General features: G+C 47.0%; 1 protein-coding gene across 5 annotated transcripts in view; it reads right to left on the reverse strand.

The window, feature by feature from the left end:
- Positions 1–20,932, reverse strand: part of RNF216 (ring finger protein 216) — a 146,346-nt gene that overhangs the window by 110,141 nt on the left and 15,273 nt on the right. For 2 of the 5 annotated variants that reach the window (XM_075899671.2, XM_075899672.2), the window contains 4 exons: positions 12,579–12,673; positions 10,168–10,293; positions 7,706–7,839; positions 2,848–3,720 (listed from right to left, as the gene is read on the reverse strand). In XM_075899671.2, coding sequence (XP_075755786.2) covers positions 2,848–3,720; positions 7,706–7,839; positions 10,168–10,234 — 1,074 coding nt within the window. In that variant the 5' untranslated portion in view covers positions 10,235–10,293; positions 12,579–12,673. Of the gene's footprint in view, positions 1–2,847; positions 3,721–7,386; positions 7,522–7,705; positions 7,840–10,167; positions 10,294–12,578; positions 12,674–20,932 lie in introns of those variants that run through there. The other 3 variants (XM_075899673.2, XM_075899674.2, XM_075899675.2) reach the window with 2 other exon arrangements.

Here is a 20,932-nt window from a genome sequence, read left to right on the forward strand (position 1 = left end):
TACCCAGGTATCTGCCTCTTCAAGATAGTCCCAACACGCAGAACAGACCACCACTAAGTCATCATCTACCCCTATAACGAACTAGGGATGTAATAGTGTAGTCGATTAACCGATAAGTAAAAGCTTATACATTAATGCTATAGACTACATGCATTTTCCCTCCCTCCCCCCTCCAGTACACTTGTTAGCAGGCTGGTCAGCAGCCTGGCTCAGTCCTGGCTTGCGACCATCCAGGACCTACCCGTGCTGCGGCTCTGCATTGAAAGCGTATTAGGAGCTAGGCGGCAGGCAAGTCGGCTCAGTTCTGGCTCGTACCAGATGACATAGAGGCAACAGCATGGAGTAGCTGACGGCTCCTCTGGAGTGGGGCTGGAGCGCACTGGCTGCCAGCCCCACCCCCTGGGGACTATAGGATAGTCAACTAACCAATAAGAATTCATGAGGTTACTCAACTACTCAATTAACCGATATTTAACATCCCTACAACAAATCCCACTGCCAACTCTGTTCACATATCTAAGGACCTAACCACATAAGCCATTACACATCAGGGCTCATACAACTGCACATCCTCTCATGTAATATATGCTGTCGAGCCAGAAATGCCCCATCTGCCATGCATATTGGCGGAACCCAGCAACAAAGGATAAATGGACACAAATCAGACATCAGGAACGGTAACACATAAACCAGGTAGGTTAAAATGTTTCCCTACAGGACACAATTATGGATTTAAAAGTAGCCATTCTTCCACAAAGGAATTTTACTACCCAATTACAGAAACACACTGTTGAACTGGAATTCATTTACAAATTTGACATTGTAAACCTGAGCTTGAATAAAGATATTAACTAGTTAATGCATTACAAAGCCAATTTTCCCTGCCTTTAACATTCACATTTTCACTTCAAAAGCTATGAATGGGACACATCCAGCCCACTTAATTAGCTTCAGTAACAGGGGTCCTAAATTTGACAGGTAACTGCTTTTGCTGCTATATATACACACCTTGGACTATGTTATTTCCAACTCCAACTCATCTGATGAAGTGGGCTTTACCCACAAAAGCTCATGATTCTATATATGTGTTAGTCTCGGTGCCAAAGATCTACCCATTTTTAAATTAATGAGAACCATACTGAAGTTGCACACTCAAGCATCCAGAAATAAGGAAATATTAGAATTAAGGTTGCATGGGTAACCTTATACATTATAATTTCAAATCACACATTTCTACAGGAGTCCTGCTTTATTCAGTGCACAGAATGAAACTGCTCTGATGTTGAATCAGGTCTATGTAGTGAAGGAGACACATCCGTAAGATCCATGATTCATATGTTGCCAAAGTCAGACTGTGTAGCGAACGAGGCAGATCACAGGAAGACAAAGGAGGGTCTTAAGGTAAAGACAGCTAAGTGCTATCCCAGAGAACTGAATGCCATTCTTACATCTCTGCTAGCAATGTTAGATATTGAGTATCTGAATAGTCGTGTAACCGCATCAAATCTCAGCAGTCATATGACTATTCAATAATCCTGGGGTGGAGCCAGCAGCCAGTGCTGCTCCCAGCCTCTCTCCTAGGGAGCCCCCTGCTACCCCTTGCTGCTGCCTCTGTATCAGAAGCAGCAGTGCAGGGTGGCAGGGGAGCCAGTTTAAAATCCAGCTCCCCTTACAGACTGGCTGCCTGCCATCCCGCACTGCTGCCTCTGATACAGAGGCATCAGTGTGGGGTGGCAGCAGCCCCTGTCTATGGGGGTCCAAGCTCCCCATGGACAGAGACTGCTCCACAGTATGTGGAGGAGCCTCTGTCCGCGGGGAGCTTGGACCCCCCCCCCGAGGACAGGGGCTGCTACTGTGAAGCAGCCTCTTCCCACAGGCTGCTTCGTGGCAGCCTCCATTGTGGCCCCCCCCTCCTCCTCCCCGCTGATTGACAGAGGCAGCAGCGTAGTGGTGTGGGGAGGCAGCACTGCGGAGCTGGTGCTGGGGAAACCAGCTTTTAAGCTTATTTCCCACCACACCCACATTGCTACCTCTGATACAGAGGCAGCAAGGGAGAGGGAATGCAAGTAGTTAACAAGATTAATCATCTAGTCAGCTACTCACTGACATCCCTAACCCATGCCTGAGTTCCTGTGAGATAGTCAGTTTAAATGACTTTTGTCTAGCTTTTTACAGGTGGCCACTAATTATTAATTGTAGGTTCTTCATTTTTTAAGTGCCCAACTTAAGACACTGTGGTCTGATTTGCCAAAGTAACAGGCACTCAGAGTTGCAACTGAACTAAATGGAAGCCGTGTTTTCAACTCATGAAGAGTTGTATAGGGACACGTTCTGTCCAAAACTCCAAGGCTGTGTCTAGACTAGTAATTTTTTCCGGTAAAGCGGTCGCTTTTCCGGAAAAAACTTGCCAGCTGTCTACACTAGCCGCTTGAATTTCTGCAAAAGCACTGACGATCTCATGTAAGATGGTCAGTGTTTTTGCGGAAATACTATGCCGCTCCTGTTCGGGCAAAAGTCTTTTTCCAAAAAACTTTTGCGCAAAAGGGCCAGTGTAGACAGCAGAGATTTGTTTTCCGCAAAAAAGCCCCAATCGCGAAAATGGCGATCGGGGCTTTTTTGCGGAAAAGCGCGTCTAGATTGGTCACGGACGCTTTTCCGCAAAAGTGTCCTGCCAATCTAGATGCTCTTTTCCGAAAATGCTTTTAACAGAAAACTTTTCCGTTAAAAGCATTTCCGGAAAATCATGCCAGTCTAGACGTAGCCCAATTGTTTTTAAAAGCTATCAATGCAGAGTAGGCAAGCAACTGCAGTGACTTCCTCAGTGAAGACAGCACACAGACTACATACCGTTTCTTTGATGAGTAGTGCTGTGAGGTCTTTATCCTGTCCAGCAGCTCCTTGCTCTGGAATGTTACCAGAGCCAGGCTCATGTGATCCCTGTGCAGGGAAAGCTGGGCCTGGCTGTTCATTGTCTATTGCTGCCCACTGGCTTCTTATTTCCTCAGGTGGATGAGCTGGTTGAGGAGAAGCAGGGCCGGGAATCCCATCCTGTTGTGGCTCCGGTCTGGGAAAGGCTGGCCCAGGGTTCTCCTCCCGGTATGCCCTTAGCAAAGAGCCCAGCTCTGCTTCAGGCTGCCCTTGCTGTGGAGCACAGCAGTTTGCTACTATATGTGGCTCATTGTCTACAGGCTGGAAATAAGGATGATCCAAACGACTGTTGTCTCTGGTGGCCCGTCCACTTGCTGCTGTTGCTGCAGCAGCTGCTCCTCTGAGGTTTTGTATGAGCTCTTGCTCCAAGTCTTCAACCTCCTGGTTCTGTACTTCCAGCTTTTCCTCCCATTTAGGTAGGAAGCCAGGTTCCTCCAGGTTGATTATTTCCCTTTCACCTGTGGGTCTTGGGTTTCTCTTTATTGCTTGAACCACACTTGGTCCAGGCTCTGAATCACCCCCTCTTTCACCTCTATGCCTACAGTGTTCAGAGGGTCCAGGCAGTGGAGAGGCATGGTTTCCATTCTTGTCTCTGCCTGCCCCTGCATTGCTCTCCCCTCTGCGGTTACAATGGGGTCTCTGGCACACCACACAAGGCCAAACATCCTCCTTCCGATGTAAGCTCTTCAGTGCCACAACGTCATCTTTAGATACTTCTCCCAGCTGGTTCATTCCTGGCCACTGAGCAGCGGATCTGATGACATTGGGACGCAGAATCTGCTGTTTTGAGGCCTGAAAAGAAACAAAAACTGAATAGTGGGAGTTCTCCCTTTTAGCACATGTCATGAAGTGGTCCTGTCTAAATCAGGGGTGGGTAATAATTTTTGATTGGGGGGGGGGGGGGGGGAGTCATGCCAAGAATTTGGTTAAGTGCTCAAATGCTGCACTCGTCCATTTATATGAATGGAGGAGGTTGGGGGCAGAAGGGAACACGGAGAAGGGAATAGGGTGCAGGAGGGGATGCAGAGGTATGGATTGTGGTGTAGAGCAGGAGTGGGGGGTGCAGGGTTTGGGAGGGGATATGGTTGCAGAAGATATGGGTTGTGATCTGGGGCAGGAGTGTACTTGGGGGGCAGTGTTGGAGGGAGGTAGACAATGGGGTGCCAGGTCAGGCTCTGGCCCAGAAGCACTTACCTTAGCTAGCTCCCATCCAGCTGCCTAGTGGGACCCTCATGCAAGCTCCCTGCCTGCTGTGTTGCCGCTGAAAGCAGTGGGCTGTAGAGACCACGTGCTCTCTGTGCACCATATGCCTCTTGATGGGGGGGGAAGGGGCCTTCGTGCACTGCCTGCGCTGCAAGCATGGCCCAGGCACCTTACACTGGCCAGTTTCCAGCCAATGCAAGCTGCAAGATTGCACTGGGGGGGGGGGGGGGGCAGCGAGTGAAGGCCCCCCCCCCGAAGGCGCGCACATTGTACTAAGAACACATGGCCCTCCCAGCTAGCTGCTTTGAGTGGTGTTCAGGGGCACAGAAGCCAGGGAGCCTACCCAACGTTACCACTAGGCCATGGGACAAAAGTAAGCCAGATCCAGTGGTTTGGTGGATGGATCAAGCCCATGGGCTATATTTTGCCCACCCTGCTCTAGATGACCTATGCAGTCAACTAAAATTTTGGTCTGGGGCAGAGGAAGTAAGATGTTTAGCAAGCAATAGGACAAGGGATCCAATACGGAGAACGTCTTATGCACCAGATAAAAAAAGCATATTGAGAACATTCATTTAAAATCCAGATCTCCAGATCCATGTTAGAGTTCAACAAGGTTAAAAAGTTTGGCCACAAAGCTATTTTAGTTAACCATAAAACTCTAATGCTTACATTGTCTTCAAGTATTACACTTATGTTAAAACATACCACGAGACACTAAATACACAATCATCTCAAGAGATCCATTTACAAATTAGTTGTCCCCTCTGACATGAAGAAAGCATGGATTCTTTTTGTAGTACACCAGGCACTCTGTGTCCCTATACTGTACTAAACCCTGGCACTGCTTAGACAGGAGAATTCAGTGACAATGCTCTTGGACTTCACCTTCCCCCAGCAGCAGTGCTGAGGGGAACCTCAGAGATATTTCTGTATTGACACCCTCTTCCCCAAACAAGGATATCCATCTACAAGAAACCAGAGAGAAACTGTTCGGAAGGTGATGTGGCAGAAGTGGAGCTGGTAAGCAATTATAAAATTGCATTAACACTATGTGAGACGAGGTCAGCAGCAAGGAGAAGTTTTGTATTCTACACTGTAAGGCTTTCCCATGTAAATGAACTGACCTAACTTGTAGTGGAGCTGTGGGAAGAACAAACGAGGGAAGCAAAACAATGCCTTCACAGATCAGAACACCTAGGCACACACTAGAAAGACAATGGGGCACAGCTGTTAACTTCATAAATGCAGTATCTTGTCTCCAACTACAGTAAACTTCCAATAATCCGGCACCTTTAGGACTCAGGGGATGCCGGATTATCAGATACGCCAGACTATCAGAAGGGTGGGCTATGAGGGGTCTGGAGTGAGGTGGGAGGGGATGCCACCCCAGATCCCTCATAGCCCCCCCCTTACCATAGTCCGGCTTTGCCCCAGGCGTCCCTGATTCAGCCGCTGCTGGTCAGTTTCAGCAGCAGCTGAATCGGGGATGCCTGCAATAGAGCAGCTGGGGTGCTGCCGGGTTGGTCCCGCAGCGCCGAGGGGCGGTGCTACAGCACCAACCCAGCAGCACTCCAGCTGCTCTTGGGGATGCCTGGGACAGAGCAGCTGGGGTACTGCCCGGTTGGTCCCGTGGCGCTGCCCCTCGGGGCTGCGGGACCAACCCGGCAGCACCCCAGCTGCTCTTGGGGACGCCTGGGGCAGAGCAGCTGGAGTGCTGCCGGGTTGGTCCCACAGCGCAAAGGACGGCGCTGCGGGACCAACCCGGCAGGACCCCAGCTGCTCTGCCCCAGGGGTCCCCGATTCAGCCGCTGCTGAAACAGATCAGTGGCTGATTCCAGGAAGCCCGGGGTAGAACTGCTCTGCCCGGTGCTTCCTGGAATCAACCCCTGATCTGTTTCAGCAGCGGCTGAATCGGGGACCCCTGGGGCAGAGCAGCTGGGGTCCTGCCGGGTTGGTCCCGCAGCGCCGTCCTTTGGCGCTGTGGGACCAACCCGGCAGCACTCCAGCTGCTCTGCCCCAGGCGTCCTGAAGAGCAGCTAGGGTGCTGCCGGGTTGGTCCCGCAGCCCTGAGGGGCAGCGCTACGAGACCAACCCAGCAGCACCCCAGCTGCTCTGCTCCTGGCTTCCCCGATTCAGCTGCTGGTCAGTTTCAGCAGCAGCTGAATGGGGGAAGCCTGTCCGGCTGCCCCAGCACTTCCGGGTTCCTAATGGTGCCGGACCATCAGGAGTCCCGGAGCATTGGATGCCGGACTAATGGAGTTTCACTGTATAAACCTGGTGGTAATGCTGGGGCCTGCCTTCCAGATTGAAGGGATGCCATCAGTTTAAAAGTCAATTCCTGAAGAGGTAAGGGCATTTGTCAGGAGCTGTCTAGAGAGCCAGGCTGTCGGAAAAGAGAAGTTCTATGAAAGAATCTAAGGAATTGGGTCTGTCCAGATCCAGGGGGTGGTAATGGGGAGGAGGGGAGCATTATATTTAGGCTGATTTACTGTTTTAAAATGTTTCTCTAAACGTGGTTATAAAAAATACATACTTTGGTCACGAATTACCATTGCCCCAGCAGGGCTAGAACTACAGAAACTGTGTCTAGATCACACCTGCTAAGTTGATCATGGTTATCACAAAGGGGACTGTACCCCACGCCCAATCAGAGTGAGAGAAATGCTTCTTTCCACCTCAAGAAAGAGGTGATGGCCCACGACGCAAAGCAGTGCATGTGGAGGGGAGAAGAAAGTGTTAGAGGTGCAATTAGCCCAAAACTGACAGTTCAAGAGCAGTAGTCATATGCACCCAAAGTATAATATATAGGCATTAAAGCAGGCCACTGGTTTAATATACAGAAATGGTTAAATTTCAGACCATATGGCACTAGCTTTAGTCATTAACATGAAAGGAATCAAGCAAACAGTCATTGCACACTTGTCCTACACAGTTTCACTCCCAATAAGGCTGGAAATACAGTCAATTTACTACATATGGGAGGCTCCCCTCAGGTATTAATGGGTCAGGACGTTCTGGTTTCTAACGCTCAGCTTTGATCACTGGGACATGCCATGTGTTTAAGGGATTGATGGCTCAATACTCAAATATATCCCCACTTCCCTAAGTACAAGTACAGAAGCTTACGTCAGGGGACAGGCAAGAATTTCATGCCCTGGACTGCAGAAGTGGCCGACACACGCCCATAAGTCAAGTGAAGTTCATGATCACCCTCATTTTAGATATGGAACATCCCTAAGAGACTACACATACCAGTTTACGGTGCTCCACCTTTTTTGGATTATGAAAGAGTCATCATATGCTGGGAGCTGTAATCTTTTATGGCTCCACCACGGTCTTAACTAGCATGGCTTTGTTAACCTCACTTTATCCACATAAGACGGAGAACCTGAAATCCAAAAAGGTTGCCAATGCAGTCATCAGCTAGCGCTATACTCAGAGGTCCCTGCTGAATATGCTACCACAGTGGTCACTGTGAGCACTGAAGAAGCATGTTATTTACCTACACTACAGATTGTTTAAAGAAGCAGCAAATGCAGTGACATGTACAATATATGAAAAACAAAATCACCTCCACGAGGATGACTACATCGTCGTCATCTTCCTCCTGCCGCTGCTGAACTGGTGTGTCTAGCAACAAAGGCAATTCTTCATCTGAGGAGTCCGATATGGTGATAAGTCCTTCATCTCTCCTGTCTATCCAGCCTGCAGTAAGGCAGATAATGTTATCTATCTGCTAGAGGTTCACATCAGCTCAAATATTTAGGTCCTACAATTTGAATCTTTAATTAAAAAAAAAAAAAAGTCCTAACGTTTGCATGGGGGGGTGGGGAGAAGGAGAAGGGGCTCACAAGGCACTAGTGCCATTTTTAGAGCATCCCATCACCAGTCAGCACACTCATGTATGGAAATCTGTGGACGTGCAAACCACAACACAAAACGCCCGAAAGAAGCATACGTAGAACACATGTTTCTTTGGTGCTGTGCAAAGCCTCATCTCAGATTTCAGCAGGAGTCAATTTAGGAAATGGTACAGCCACACAGGCTGCTGCAAGGGCTAACAGATACTCTAGCTTCAGTGCCTGGCTTCTTCAAACTAATTTCTAGAAAGAATGGGATAGGAGGCACTGCATATGGGAGGCTCCAGCAGGGTCAGTATCTTAAATGCTCATTTGATTGATTATTTGAGCAGGTTCTGGAGGAGGGAGGGGGATCCAAGTGCAATTCAGTCCCTTATAAAAGCACAGAATGACCTAGAAGGAGTCTGAGTAAATGAGGAAGGATCACTGGCTTTGGGAAATCCATTACTCCAGCAAAGCGTATTCTGCCAAGAAGCAGTGTCCTTATCTTACAAGGCTCTTTGCAAGAATGGGATAAGAACATAAGAATGAGTGTGGTTACTGGAGCCTGGAACACACATTTCATGCAGATATTTATGGGTTCTCTACATGACACACAGCACTTATTCAGAGGCAAAGCATGGAACGGATACTCAAGATTTTGGCTCAACCTTCTGCAAGTAAAACTGCTAAACAGCCTATCACTTGCCTAGAGACAACAGTGTTAGTATACAGTCTTCTTTGTCAGCCTGAATAGAATTTGGGGTTTGACTTTTTGCTACTCATATGAATGTGTGTAAACAAAGGACAAAGGCACGGGTGTGTATTGCTTCTACCTGGCCAGATGGGTTTGTTAGTTCAATGGGAAGAGATAAGGGACAGAAGATACACGGTAGGTGTGCAGTATACAAGCAAAGCAACTGAAAGGCTGTCTGGCTCCCCTCTCAAGTCAAGGTCAAGCAACCAGTTAAGAGGAACAGGGGAGGAGAGAGGCATAAGACACACTAAAAGCCAAATAAAAGCCTGGCATTGGTCAGAACACAACACTCTCACCCCTCCCATGGGACACAAAAGGGATGGCATACAAAAGACTCATTGCCCCCAAAAAGGAACATGGCCGTAAACTGTAAGGGGTGAGGCTGGGATGTGCATGGCAGGGATATTTGGGCAGGCTAAGAAGCAGCAATTGGAAATGGGGAGGCGATGGGGATGGGCAAGGCTCTGCAGCGACACAGCTGGGAATGGAACCCTGGGAAACTAAGGGTACGTCTAGACTACCGCGTTTTGTCGACGGAAGTTTTGTCGACAGATACTGTCGACAAAACTTCCGTCGACAAAGAGCGTCCAGACACATTGAGTTCTGTCGACAAAGCAAGCTGCTTTATCGACAGAACTCCGTAGTCTGGACGCAACGTTACAGGCAATAACACCTTCTGTCGACAGAGTTCTGTCGACAGAAGGTGTTATGCCTCGTAAAATGAGGTATACCAGCGTCGACAAAACTGCTGAGTTCTGTCGACGTTATGTCGACAGAACTCAGCGGTAGTGTAGACGCTGGTATAGTTTTGTCGACAAAAGTCCACTTTTGTCAACAAAACTAGGTAGTCTAGACACACCCTAACTGTCAACATGCAGTGCTACAGATGCACTTGCTTGGCTTACACATCACACTGTCTGCACTTCAAACATCTCGTCTTCTGCTTTCTGTCGGTGTGACAAAACCCAAGGGCAGGGGTGAAGGGAAATCCCTCAAAGAGACAGATTCATCCCTGGGCCTTTTTGAATAGACCCCTATAATTCTCCAAAGACACTGGTATTTTAAACTCCACTTGTGCAGGTTCAAATGCCAACTTATAGACCTATTAAAACATGAATGCAAAGCAACCCTCCATGCCAGGAGAACCAGGAGAGTGGATTGTGCTGCTAGGCCCTCAAAGACTTGTGGAAATAGCTGCTCAGAAAAGAGCAACTTCCAGAAGTTTAACAACCATCTTGAAGAAAGGGGAACAGGAGGAGGAGAAACTGAGATACTTCTTGGACAGGACATGGCCACAGAACTCACAAAAAGTCAATCAAATGAGTATGGGATTTGGTATAGCGGAGCATTCCAACAAACACAACTTTCAATAGTTAGTTACTTGCAGGCACTAGCATTAGATGTAAGGGCTTCACAAGTGTACATGAAGTTACTTACCTTTTCCACCGTGGCTTCGGAAACTGTTCAAGTGAATTACCTCTTCGTTGCCACCTCCTTCTGCCATTTTAAACAGCTGTGCACATGAGCATCAATACCTGAGCATGGCAATCACAACCTCAGGACCTGGAAAACACGACAGAAATGGCAGTGAGCTCTCTTCAAAGCCCACACCACACAGCAATTAATTAATTTCAGGCTGGATCATGTTCCAAGACCCTAACTGCAATTGTGCTCGGTTAGATTTTTTCAATTGCAGGTTCTAGAAATCCAGAATTACTTCAGGAAAATCCAAACCAAACACATTCTAAGGGAGCTAAGCCTTTGGTGTAATGATGATATTAAGCAAAGAGAACAAGTTGTTTGAGATGCATAACTGATGTGTTTTGGAGGCTACTAGAGTCAAGCAAAAAGGGTGGTCCTTCTGTGTTTGATACTTACTGTACAAATCAGAACAGACATTTTAAAGCCAGACCTCACTATTATACGTCATCCGATTTTTGGCACAGCTTCATCTATAGTCCCTAATTCACTGATGAAATCTGCTTATCAGACGTATTGTTTCCATCAGCGGACTAAGAGGGCCATTCTTAAAGCCAAAGGCCTGGTTATTTTAAATGTTACCCAAAGAAAGGAATCCTTTAAACTTTTTTCTATTTTAATGGTTTGGCAAGCAAGCCACGAAAGCCAGTAAACTCAAGTAATAACTAAATGACTCCCATGGTCTTCAGGGTAAAACACCAAAGAACAACAGACTATCTAGTGGGGTTTTCTGCTGCCATCTGCTGGTAGAAGACACTGACCATGTGCATAGGCTGGTAACAGGACAAAACTGTAGCGACTGAAATACTGGCACTATAGTTATCAACTGATAAAACCCATCACCACGATCCTTACATTATGAAGCAAGCCAATAAAAGGCTCCAATATTAAGAGATGGTATCTGTGCGATGCACAAAGCAAAGCAAGGACAAACTTCTCAATAATTCTAGTTAATTTAGGAACCATGTTATCTACTGATAGAACAGTTTTCCGTATCTCTTAAAACTGTTTGAGAACACATTTAAATCCCAAATTCCAATAGCTGTTGATGAGATGAAAGAGAAGAACTTCAGGGTTAAGAGACATTTTGCTGCTCATTTCCATTAACATTACTGCTCTTGACACTTCATTCATCTAGCTGGAGCTTTCAGGTATGTATCACTGTCCTATACACTACGCTCTCCCTGACAGTGAACATACAGAATACAAATATGTATTGTTCCTGTCCATGGCACATCCCCACCAATGCTCCAAAACAGGGAATTGAGGGAATCCCAGGAACTAGTTGACTTCCACAGACTTGGTTCTTAACACTGGGAAACTGCCCTCAGATGGTGCTTTACTCTCCACAAGAGATTAAATTTCTTTATAAGGTAGAGGATTTTGCCGGGGATTAGTTTCTCACCTTAATGAAGTTCTCACAGCTGCCATCAGCACAGGGATTCTCAAACTGGGGATTGTGACCCCTTTGGAGTGGTGAGATTATTACGTGAGGGAGTCACCCCCAAAACCCATTTTGCCTCCTGCATTTACAGTAGGGTTAAATATTAAAAAGTGTTTTTAATGGGGGGAGGGGAAATCACACTTGCTATGGTGAAGAGTCAGAAACACTAAAGTTCGTGAACCACCGCATTACACAAGGTACAAGATGACATTAACCTGACTATTCCAGTACAAAAGAGAATCTGGACTGTGAACACAAAGAAAACTTCCAGAAGCCAATGCAGCATAAATAATAGATTTCCATCCTAGATAGTATCATGCCTATCCTTTATTGAACCAACTAAAGAAGAGCTCTGTGTAGCTCAGGGGTGGGCAAAAGGGCCTCCATGGGCCAGATCGGGCCCGCCGAGGCCCTGCCGCTCCACTGCCCCCAGGCCAATTACGGCTTGGGGGCAGGAGAGAGCAAAGCTTCCTCCCGCCCTGCCAGGAGCACGCAGTGCTTTGAAGCGCCATGTGCTCCTCGCAGGGCGGGAGGAGACGTCATGCACCGCCTCACCCCCAAGCCCTGATTGGCCTGGGGGTGGGAGGAGGCTTTGCACGCCAATCAGGGCCTAGGGGCGGGGGAACGTGCAAAGCTTCTTCTCACTAGGTACCCATGTCCCTGGCAGGGTGGGAAGAGGTGGAGAAAAGGGGCTCCCCCACCCCCGGACCAATCATGGTCTGGGGGTGGGATAGCCCAGAAGCATCCTGGCCCCGCACCTTCCCTTCCGGGGCGGCCCAGGACCATGTCAAATATTTTTGAAGTGGTCCCCGACCAAAAATTATTGCCCACCCCTGGTGTGGCTCAACAGAAGCTGGTTCAACCCAAGATTTTGGTTGCAGTTGAGGGAGGAAATATGAAAAGCAGTCAAGCAAATCAAAATTACCTTAGAGCAGTGGCTCTCAACCTTTCCAGACTACTATATCCCTTTCAGGAATCTGATTAGTCTCGCGTACCCCCAAGTTTCAGCTCACTTATTTCCTTGCAAGACAAAAATACAAAAGCTGTCATTGCACACTATTATTCAAAAATTATTCATTATTTTTACCAAATAATGATTGGAATAGAAATATTATACTTAAATAATACACTAAAATGTTGAGTAGTATAAACACATCATTGTATGAAATTTTAGTTTGTATTGACTTCAACTTGTGCTTTACGTAGTCTGATGTTAAAGCAGGCATGTACCCAGATGAGCTGGTGTATCCCCTTGAAGACCTCTGCATATTCCAAAGGGTACACACCTCTGGCTTTCATGGTTGGGCAAGGTGATGGTGGGCTAGTGCTTGTGTTTTGCTTTGTTTGGGTTTTCTGCTTTGTTTTTTTAAGTCTGGAACCTCTTGTTTAGACAAGTTCAAACATGTCATAGAAGTCTGTGATATTTAAGACACATTTAATTAAGATGACCAGAAATTAACTCCTGAACAAATGTAAACAAGACACTTTAATTCCTAGGTGCTTTGCAAGTCACATCAATACAAACAGATGCTCTCCCCACACCTCAAAATGTCAATCATCAGAACAAAGTGAATAGAAGATGGCACACTGCAGATGTGCATTTAAAAGCTTTAAGAGGTGATGTTATTAAACACAAACTAACAACTTCTGCCCATCCCACTCCCACAAACTCCTGATTTCAAGTTAGGGTTGTAAAAACCTAGATAATCAGTTAACCTGTTAAACATTATGTTAAACTGGGTAACTGATTAAAAAGGGATTGGCAGGAGGGCCCGCTCCAGCCCACCAATTAACCGTACCCAGTAAGCATCACCCGGTAATGATTGCCGGTTAACCAGTCACGTCCCTACTTCAAATATGTATGTTTTTGTATGAGCGCAGAGCCCAAAATTTAGTCCGTTAGGTAAAAAAGGTTCCTTTTTTATGTAAGAGCAGATTGTGCACTGTGACTAAAGTCGATCCGTTAGACACATGAAGTATGCATCCTTAGGGAGGGCAATTCATAACTCCCTATCTAAAGGCCCTATCTACCAGTCATTTGAGTCAAACTCTAGCATTCTACTTTACTACTCTGAGAGGCAAAGATAGATTGCAGTAACAGCAGCAGCCACAAGAGGAAGGAAACAGTTAAAGTATATCCAAGCAACCAGTCACCTTTAGCACCTGCATAAGAAACACAGAGGCAAAACAAAGAATGAGCCTCACAAAAGCCTAAAGCACATATTGAATCTCAGCACTAGAGAGCCGCTAACTTCCAGCTAGGAAAACAAGCCTTAGCTACAGGCAATATGCAAATACAAGGCTGCAAAGCCCATGACTGTAGACAGAAAAGTATGATTGAGCACTGAAAGCAGGGTTTTCAGATCAGCAGGGCAAGAATCTTGCTCAATACAAATTTAACACACCAGCAGTGTGACTCAATGGTGTAGGAAATAGAGCAGTTTTTCTTTAAAAAGGCACAATTAACACATGAACAACTACACCAGGCAGGACACCCCAGATTAAGTCATCGAACCCCATATCAAATAAAGAAACCTAATGGTTCTCTTTGAAACATGCAAGAGTTAATGTTGTACACAGGGAATGATTAAATAACCTACTGAGGACTAGGGTTTCTCTGCACTAGCCATGAGCTCATGCTGGGGAAATCAATCTATCGAGGGTCAACGTAGTGTTTCTAAAACTAGGGATGTTAAAATGAGTTAAATTAATTAATCATGTAACTGCTGAAGGGGAAGGGGAGAGAAAAGAAGAGGGCGTGTGCAGGAGCGGCCCAAGGTGCCCCTGGCAGAAGGTGCAATCGGCGCCCCTGCCTGCATGGCCGTGACATTATCATCAGGCACCCGGGGCCGGCAGCACCCTAGGCAACCACCTAGTCTGCCTAGGCTCACGGGCCGCCCCATGGCGTGTGCGGGGAGCTGGCTTTTAAGCTAGCTGCCTGCACATACTGGGAGCCTGCATGTAACTGCAAAGGTTAGCCGATGAGCCTGGGATCGTCGGTTAACCATGTACACAGTTACACTTTCACATCCTTGTCTAAAACCCCGCAGACTCTAGTACTCCAATGGACCAAGAAGAGTAAGGGGAGGCACGGAGTGGACCCCGTTGTAAATAGCACTAAGCTACGTCAATTTGAATTACACCACCACCAAAGTCAATCTGAGTAGCTTAGATAGTGTAAGAGCAAGTCTACACTATGGGGGAAAACGTCTAACTGCTGATCGTCATCTTTCTAATAAAACAGCATCATGTCCCCCTCTGTGGGCAGGGCTTAAATCGGAAGCCCAGGAGCTGGTCTGTTATCAGTATTTCATATATTCTCCTGTCTACACTATAGTCTTGTCTACACTACAAGTTGCTTCATTTCAGCTTGCAGTGGTGCCACAATTTAGCAAGTTGCCACAACATAGTACTATCCATACTATAGGGGCACAATGTAGGCCAACCTAGCGCACAGCATTCCTGCTAGCAATGCAGGGCCTGTGGATTATTGCAATTACCCAACCTTGGCTGCTTTCAGGGCCTGTCATGCAGCTGACAGATAAGTGGCCTGTCAGGGTGACAGGCACTGCTCAAGCTGTCAAAAGTGCCACCAAAAGGTGGGCATGAGCATTTTGAGGTTGCATAGGGAGGAGTAATCGCACCATTGTTACTGCTTCATTAGAATCTGTAATTTACACTATCACTGCAAAAGAATCCCCCAGTGATACTGTACTGAGTACTTCATAGGACAGTAATTATCTTTGCTCAGAGGAAGGACAAGCAACTGTGTGTGGCATGTTTGGTGTTTTACAGGTATGCTAGGGGTGGTAACAATATTGGCAATTTGTGTTAGTGCAGAAGAGCTTTCAGATAACTTCTCCTCCCAAACCGATCCGTAACAACTTAGCTAAGCCTGTTCCCAACTTTAAAACATGACCCGTCATGCTGGGAACTAAACCATTGCTGTCCACAATCAGAAAGTTATTGCTTGAAGCAAAATCTAAGAAACCAGGATTTTATTCTCCATAACCAGCTCATTTCACCCCGAGAGAAAACTCTTCCAATTACAGTAATTCCTCATTTAACATATGCCCGCTTAACACATTTTTGCAATAGCACTTTTTTGGGGGGGGGAGGGGGCATTTTTTGAATTACACAACTGAATAACATGATTTCCCCAGCTGGCCCATTGCAGGGAGGCGGGGGAAGCCCCGCCCAGCCGCCGGCAAAGCGGCGGAGGGTTCGCTGCTCGCTGCGAAGGTCCCCACTGACTCCCCCTTGCCGGACACCTTACGCCCTCTCCTCCGCCCCCGCTTGCAGGCCGGCAGCTAGGTTTTCCCAGCCAGCCCACCACCGGCAGCTGCGCGGGGCTTCCCCCACCTCTCTGCAGGGCAGCAGCGGGTTCACCGCGCCATTCCCTGGTGACCCCCCCTTGCCGGACGCAGTGCAGGTCCCTGCAGACACATCACAGGGGCATACTCCCAACCCAATCTCCCTCCCCTTCCCTTCCCTTCCCCAGAGCCAAACACCTCCCCTCCCTGCTGTAACCCAGTCCCCTTTCTCCCCCAATCTTATGTCCTGGTCCCAACAGACATCACTGCTTGAAATGCAACCCCCACTTTTTCCATTATTTTCAATGGGAAAATTGACCCCGCATAACACATTTTCACTTAACACGATCATTTTATGAAACATATCTATAGTATTAAATGAGGAATTACTGTACTTAAAAAAAAAACCAACCCCAAACACAAACTCTGGGAGTGGACAAGTTTTTAACATGCTGAGAAGTAACAGTAAGCAGATACACAGATCATACCTCAAGCAAATTTAAAGGAGACAAACCTGCCCTCCTCTACCCTAGAATGACATGCGTAGAGCCTTGTAAATCCACAGGGTATCTGCATCTATAGATGTGGATGCAGATACAAATTCTGTATCTAGAACCCTGCAAATCTGCAGATATTTTATATCCATGATTATCCGCATCTGCAGATGTCAATATGGATATCTGCCACTCGTTTTTGCAGATGCAGCCCAAGGCTGTAGACATGTGCACACATCCATAAAATGAAGGCGCCTTGAAAAAAAATTTAATGGATGGCATTCTGAATTTCACTGCCATGATACAATCAAAACAACTTCAGTAGAGAGGCCAGACTCTCTCTTACCACTTTTCTTTCCATGAAGAGCAATGATCAAAAAGCCAAAGGTGAATCACTCTGAAAAGATAAAGCCAGACTCTCCCCCAGAACAAGACGTTTATTAACAAAGGGCTCATTTCAGGAACCTATAAGAATGGATAAGTTCCACTAAGTGGCATGAATAAGAAAATTGATAAAAGTTTGGAGTGCTGGGCTGGCACAACAAAGATCATACAGCGTAAAACAGTAAGGTTGCTTTGAACACAGTCTTTCACTGCATGACTCGTAAGAATATGAGCAAAAAAGAAAAAAGTTACACCACACCCTCATTTGCAGGCCTTTAGTTTTAACGGAAATAAAGTGACTTAATCAGACTAGCCACCACGATTACAATATAGACCATTAAAGGATACTAATAAAAAGAACTAAATCAGTACAAAAATAGACACAAAAATATACTGAAGTACGGCTGACAAGATGTTCTGTTTCTGTACTCCCACCAATACAGGAAAAGATTCAACTGGAATTTATATTTCATTCCCATTAGGCTAAAACTTTGGGAGGATGATGCAGAGCTTGTACCACGATGTTGTCACCTCTGTGAGCAGCTTAAGTATATTAAAGGAGCACCATAAATGTAAAACAAAAAAAATGGGAGCACTTTGAAGGTCCCCTTCTCATCTTACATAACCAAGATGAAATTAAAGCATAATTTCTCTATTTGTTTGTATACTCTGCCTGTTTGACAGCAACGTCTATCTAGCCAGTTTCTCTGTGTAGTCAGCATCCCCTACTCACTGTATTGGTTCTTTCACATCGCAATAAAGGAAAGAAAACACATTAATGGAGCAATGGGATTGTGAAGCCACAAAGACAGGTAGGACACTCAAAGAAGTATAGTAACTAGAACTACTTTTAATTTTTTTAAAACCTACACTAGACTTCAAGTGGGCAGTGTCCCTCTACTTGCATGTAAACCAGTGGTTCTCAGAGTGCAGTCTGTGAACCACTAGTGGTCCGTGACCATCTTTCAGGTGGACTGTGGACTCAGCCCCTACTCCGCACAGTGGGGAGCCATTGCACTGTCACTCCAACCCACCCGCTCACCCCACGAGGTTGGAGTGCCAGAGCCGGCTTCCTATTGCGGAGGGTGGGGAGGATCCCCGAGCATTGTGGCTTGGATTCAGCCAACTTTGTGGGTTGGCTCCACAAGCTGACACTCCCCCCTTCCCTCAGCTGGAGAGGTTGGGGGGGGAGGAGAAAAGAAGAACGCTGGTCACCTGGAGGCTTTCCCCATTGGCCACAGTTCACTATTCTTGGCCAGTGGGGGCTGCGGAAAGCACCATAGGCAGGGCCACCACTCCCCACAGCTCTCGCTGGCCAGGAACAATGAGGAGTCCTGTGGTACCTTATAGTCTAAGGCTATGTCTAGACTACACGCAATTTACGTACCTTTTTCCCCGATAGGTTTTTTTTTTTTTTTTTGCAAGAGGCTTTTCTGAAATTTGGGTCGTCTACACTGGGCCAAATTTCAGAAAAGCCTCCTCTTTCGGAACAGCCCTTCTTCGTGGAAGGAGGAAGACAGGGCTTCCGAAAGAGCGCATCTGCGGTAGCAGGGGGCCTGAAATGACCTCCCCTTATCTGGAAAAATCCCTCATCCGGGACCAGTCCGGTGCGGACGGAGCCTGACCAGGGAGGTCCAACCACTACCCCCTCGCCCCAAGTCCACTCCTGCACCCTCCCTCCTGGACAGACACCTACCCACAGTCCGCTCTACACACTCCCCACAGTCCACTCCTGCATCCACCATTGCTTCTGCACACACACACACACACACCCCCAACCACACACTACACCCTTCCCTTGCTCTTGCTCTCTCCCCCAAGCAGACATCCTACTCCCAGCCTGCTTCTACATCCTACCTGCCACCCAGACCTCACCACCTCTCCCTCTTCTGCCCCCCACCTCCTTCCCAAATCCTGTACCCCATCTCTATCCCTCTCTCTGGCAGCCCTTGCACACACTCCAAACCCCTCATTTTTGTCCCCACCCCAGAACCTAAGGGGGCTCCATAAAATCCACCAGAAAAGTAAATCTGACCTATGGAAAGACCTGAACCTCAGTCCTCCCTGTCCCTTTCACTTGCTCCTTGGGGCTGGAACACCAGAGGAGTGAGGTGTCTCAGTTGACGCCCCCTCAGTGGGGGCTAGGGGCTTTGGGAGTTCTTTTGCTTCTCACTTCTGTGGTCCTCAACTGATTTTTCTGTGGATTGACAGCCCTTGACTCAAAAAGTGTTCCCCAGCCCTCCCATAAATAAAGAAAACACTGAAACCTTTTGCACTGGATATAAATTAATATTTTTCTTTATTTAAAATGAAGTTTGATAAACATGAGGAAGTTAAAATGCTTCATCTGTTTAATAATTTAAATTAAACCATTCTCCCTAGCTGCAGCACTAGAAAAATGGCTCAGTGGAATTATGTAATTAACAGTGAGTTTCCATTAGCAACTGGTGGTCCACAGAAAGGTTTACATTGAGCCAGGGGGGTCCACAGGCCAACAAGGTTGAGAATCACTGAAATAGAGTTACCCCTGGCCTCTCCCCACAAGAGACCTTCCCAGGCTCGCTGATGCTCCAGAAGAGCCCACATAGAGATTGGATCTGTTAGTACGGTGGTGAAATCACCACGTCACTCCGGTGTGGATGAACAGACTTTTTGTGAGTTTTCCTCATCCAAGCAGTTGATGATTTAAACAACATGTTAAGATGCCACATGAAAACACTTGGTGCATCCAGAGAGGCAGGATGTATCGTCTCTCTCTAGAGAGGGTTGTGTCATAGTGAACATGCCCTTTGTGAGCTCTGTGGAAAGGTGAGATGTCTTGACTTCCAGCTTCAAGGGATTTGTTCTTCTGTCTTTGGGCTGCACGTTGCCTAGACTTGAATGGAACTAGCTGCGACAACGCATTTCTGTGTTATTCTGACACACAAAGTGAAACCTCTGCTAAAGACCCCACGTCCACTGAGAGAAAGCACTGCTGTCAGAAGTAAATTTGAAGGCTCCAATTTTCTTCAAAGATCTACCAGGCAATGGGGTTTTGACTGATTGGTCCCTTATATTTTTGAAGGGTGACTAAATATTAACTGGATCTTCTTGGGTAATATCAAGAGATGGCTTTGGACCCAACCCTAGCTTAAAATTTAAATTGGATCAGGTGCTTTATAAGCAGATTGGGAAGTGGTCTCGTTTGGCAATTATTATTAGGTATTATTTACATAATAGAGGCATTGCCATATACATTTCTCAGTAGTTTTACATATCAAATAACCCATCCCCATTGATCTCCATAGGAAATGTACCTTGCAAGCAGTGGTGGTGAGGGTTAGTGACATGGTCTTCTCCACCCCATAATCGCCATGGTTAGTTCAGTATTGTCATTCTGGCTTGTGGAAATGGAGGGCACTTAATATATTTGTAGTAACTTCAAAAAATGCAGTTGCAGTACCTCTCATTAGGGATGTAAATTCCTATTTATCAGTTAATGTTAGGTCACACTGGGTCTGCCGCCAGCTCCCAGCCCCTTCCGGAGCAGCCCTTGTCCATAGCAAGCTGGACTCCCCAGAGAGAGAAGCTGCTCTGGACACGGGTGAAGTCCCTGCTTGTGGGACCCCTAGGTTCCTCAGAGACAGTTGCTGCGCTGGACAAGAGCAACCCGTCTGCAGTGGGTCCTCTGAGGGGCGGGAGCAGCCCCCTTTGATTACCAGTTAATTGGAACTGGTAAGCATCATCTCTTAAGAGGACTAAGGAAGCTGGTCCCATGACATTGTGGGATAGTTCTGAATGATTCCCAGGCCCTGAGTCTACACTGCAAACTAATAGGTCTTAGTTCTTGGATCTCATCTTGAATCGAGGTTGGACCCCTAGCACTGAAGTGTCATGGGACCCTAGGACTGGACCCTGGGTTAATGTAATTGCAGTATAGTTGCATGGGGGGCTCCTATGGGGGCCAAACCCATTCCTATTGGTACAGGATGGTGGGAGGAGTTCTTAGAGGGGTCACATGACACCCCTTACTTCTGGTCATGTGTTCATCTGACCCCCAAAGTACTACCCCGGGGTGGGACTTCCTGTGGCAGGCGGCCAGGGCCTAA

The sequence above is a fragment of the Pelodiscus sinensis genome, chromosome 15, assembly GCF_052426305.1.
Source record: "Pelodiscus sinensis isolate ZL-2025 chromosome 15, ASM5242630v1, whole genome shotgun sequence".
Classification (NCBI taxonomy): domain Eukaryota; kingdom Metazoa; phylum Chordata; order Testudines; family Trionychidae; genus Pelodiscus; species Pelodiscus sinensis.